The sequence below is a fragment of the Austrofundulus limnaeus genome, unplaced genomic scaffold (genome assembly GCF_001266775.1).
Source record: "Austrofundulus limnaeus strain Quisiro unplaced genomic scaffold, Austrofundulus_limnaeus-1.0 Scaffold776, whole genome shotgun sequence".
NCBI lineage: Eukaryota > Metazoa > Chordata > Actinopteri > Cyprinodontiformes > Rivulidae > Austrofundulus > Austrofundulus limnaeus.
In genome coordinates this window covers 20,518-22,505 of record NW_013953178.1, presented here as the reverse complement: position 1 = coordinate 22,505, position 1,988 = coordinate 20,518, and the positions used below count along the sequence as shown (strand labels likewise).

General features: G+C 39.9%; 1 protein-coding gene across 1 annotated transcript in view; it reads right to left on the bottom strand.

Annotated features, from left to right (window-relative positions):
* tppp3 (tubulin polymerization-promoting protein family member 3) overlaps positions 1-1,988 on the bottom strand; it is a gene marked incomplete at its 5' end in the record, with an annotated part of 13,976 nt that overhangs the window by 1,902 nt on the left and 10,086 nt on the right. The window contains 2 exon segments of the mRNA XM_014028528.1: positions 229-382; positions 917-1,130. Coding sequence (XP_013883982.1) covers positions 229-382; positions 917-1,130 — 368 coding nt within the window.

Below are 1,988 nucleotides of genomic sequence, written 5' to 3'. Positions count from 1 at the left end.
GAAAAACTCCCTGCTAATCAGGAAGAAAGCTCCAGCAGAACCAGGCTCAGGACAGGAGACCATCTGCCTTAACAGGATCAATCAGGTACCAAGGGTTTCTGGCCCCGCCCTCAGTCGACTCTGATCCTCAGACTGTCTGTTAGTAACATATTTTATCTTGTGTTGCTGCCTGAAACAGAGGAGTCAGTGTTAACAGACACCAAACATGAGTTTAATAAAAAGTCTCACCGTCACGCCGACGTTGGTGGGCTCCCGGCCCTCCACCAGCTTGTAGATGGACTGCAGAGCTTCCTCTTTACTTTGACCTTTGAACCTTTTGGGCGCCAACTCCTCGAGCGCTCGCTCAAACTCCTCGTATGTGATGACTCGAGCAGTTCTCTGTCTGAACACATCAGAAGAAACACTTGGAGCTGTTTCAGTTGTTTTATAGTTTTAATGTATTAAATTACAGATAAAACTTTACTGGTCAGCTCCTAATGGTTAGTTATGGATTTACTTTAGATGGGTTAACTGTGTTGAGCCAACAAACTGAGTCCAGGAAGGTCATCCAGAGAATTTATACTGACTGTAGTTGGCAGCAAAAATACTCAAGTTATTGAGCTTTGAGGTGGTGAGAAATGTTTCTGAAAATTAGAGCTGGTCGAGTCCTGTTTCAGGTTTGTAACACCAAATTACGTAATAATGTAAAAAAAGGGCTTCAAAGTGTAATAAACCAGCTCTAAAACCACATTATGAAATAACTGCTGCAAAATGTAATAAAAGTCTTCAACACATTTTGTAATCCTCGCAGCCTCAATATGTAATAACATTATTAAATTTTGTGATGATTACAAATAAAATGTTTGAAAACTTTGGCATTTATTGACCAAAACACTTTGTATTACCAGTAGGGGGCGCCACAGAGAAAAACACTTACTTCACTTTGGAGAAGACGATGTCCACGTCAGTGGCGGTGACATTCTTGCAGTCGATGATCTTGCAGTCTTTGCACAGCTTGGCCCAGTTCTTCCCGTTCAGCTCCTTCCCGGTTGCCTTCGTGTCTCCGTGAACAGCGAACTTTTTGAAAGCCACGAGGAGCTGCTCCACGTCTGAACTCTCTGCCATGATGGGACGGTGGCTAAAAGACAGCACTAATAAAAAAAAGATAAAAACTGTTGAGTTGAGATGAACAGTCCCACCAACTCTTCTACCAAACTCAAAGCTTCCTGTAAGTTTTGTATTAAACTTTAACCAGAATGCAAATTCAATTAAACTCGGGGGTGTGCAAATTGATTCAGATTCAGTCATTAAGTCCAGTACAGGAAAAGACAATGAACAATTCTCATTATTATTTTTGGTTATTATCTGTGTAATGATTGAGAGGTAGGGTTATTCGATGTGCAAACACAACATGAAGCTTATCAGGATTGTTGCGAGCAGTGATGGTTGTAGAGTCTAACAGCTGATGGGAGGAAGGATCTACGATAACGCTCCTTTGTTAATTTAGGATGCAGCACTCTGTCACTGAAGGAGCTCTGCAGATCAGCCACAGATCCACACGTTGAGTGGGAGGTGTTCTCTGTCATTGACGTTTTTTTAGGGATTTTATACCACACTAATTTTACAGATATTGAGCCAAAATTTGGTGTGGTAGTAGCTGAGAGTTGTTTAAAACAGATAATACATGGAGTTATTTTCTARGTTTGATCGAACAGCTACATCTGTCCTTTCTGATTCTTAACCTCTTGAGCAAAACAGCGTTTCCCATTTATTTATTTCTTTTAACTTCTATTGACCTAAGATCTTTCAGTTAAACCTGGACATGTTTGGAACCAATAGAAAGCCAAGAATCTCTATTTTTACATCCACCAAACAAAGTTCAAATGTCAAGCAGATGAATGGGGAAGTAAACAAACTGTACAAAATGGGATTGTTGCAAATCTGTAAATATATTACAACTAATCTGTAAATACATTACAACTAATCTGTAAATACATTACAACTAATCT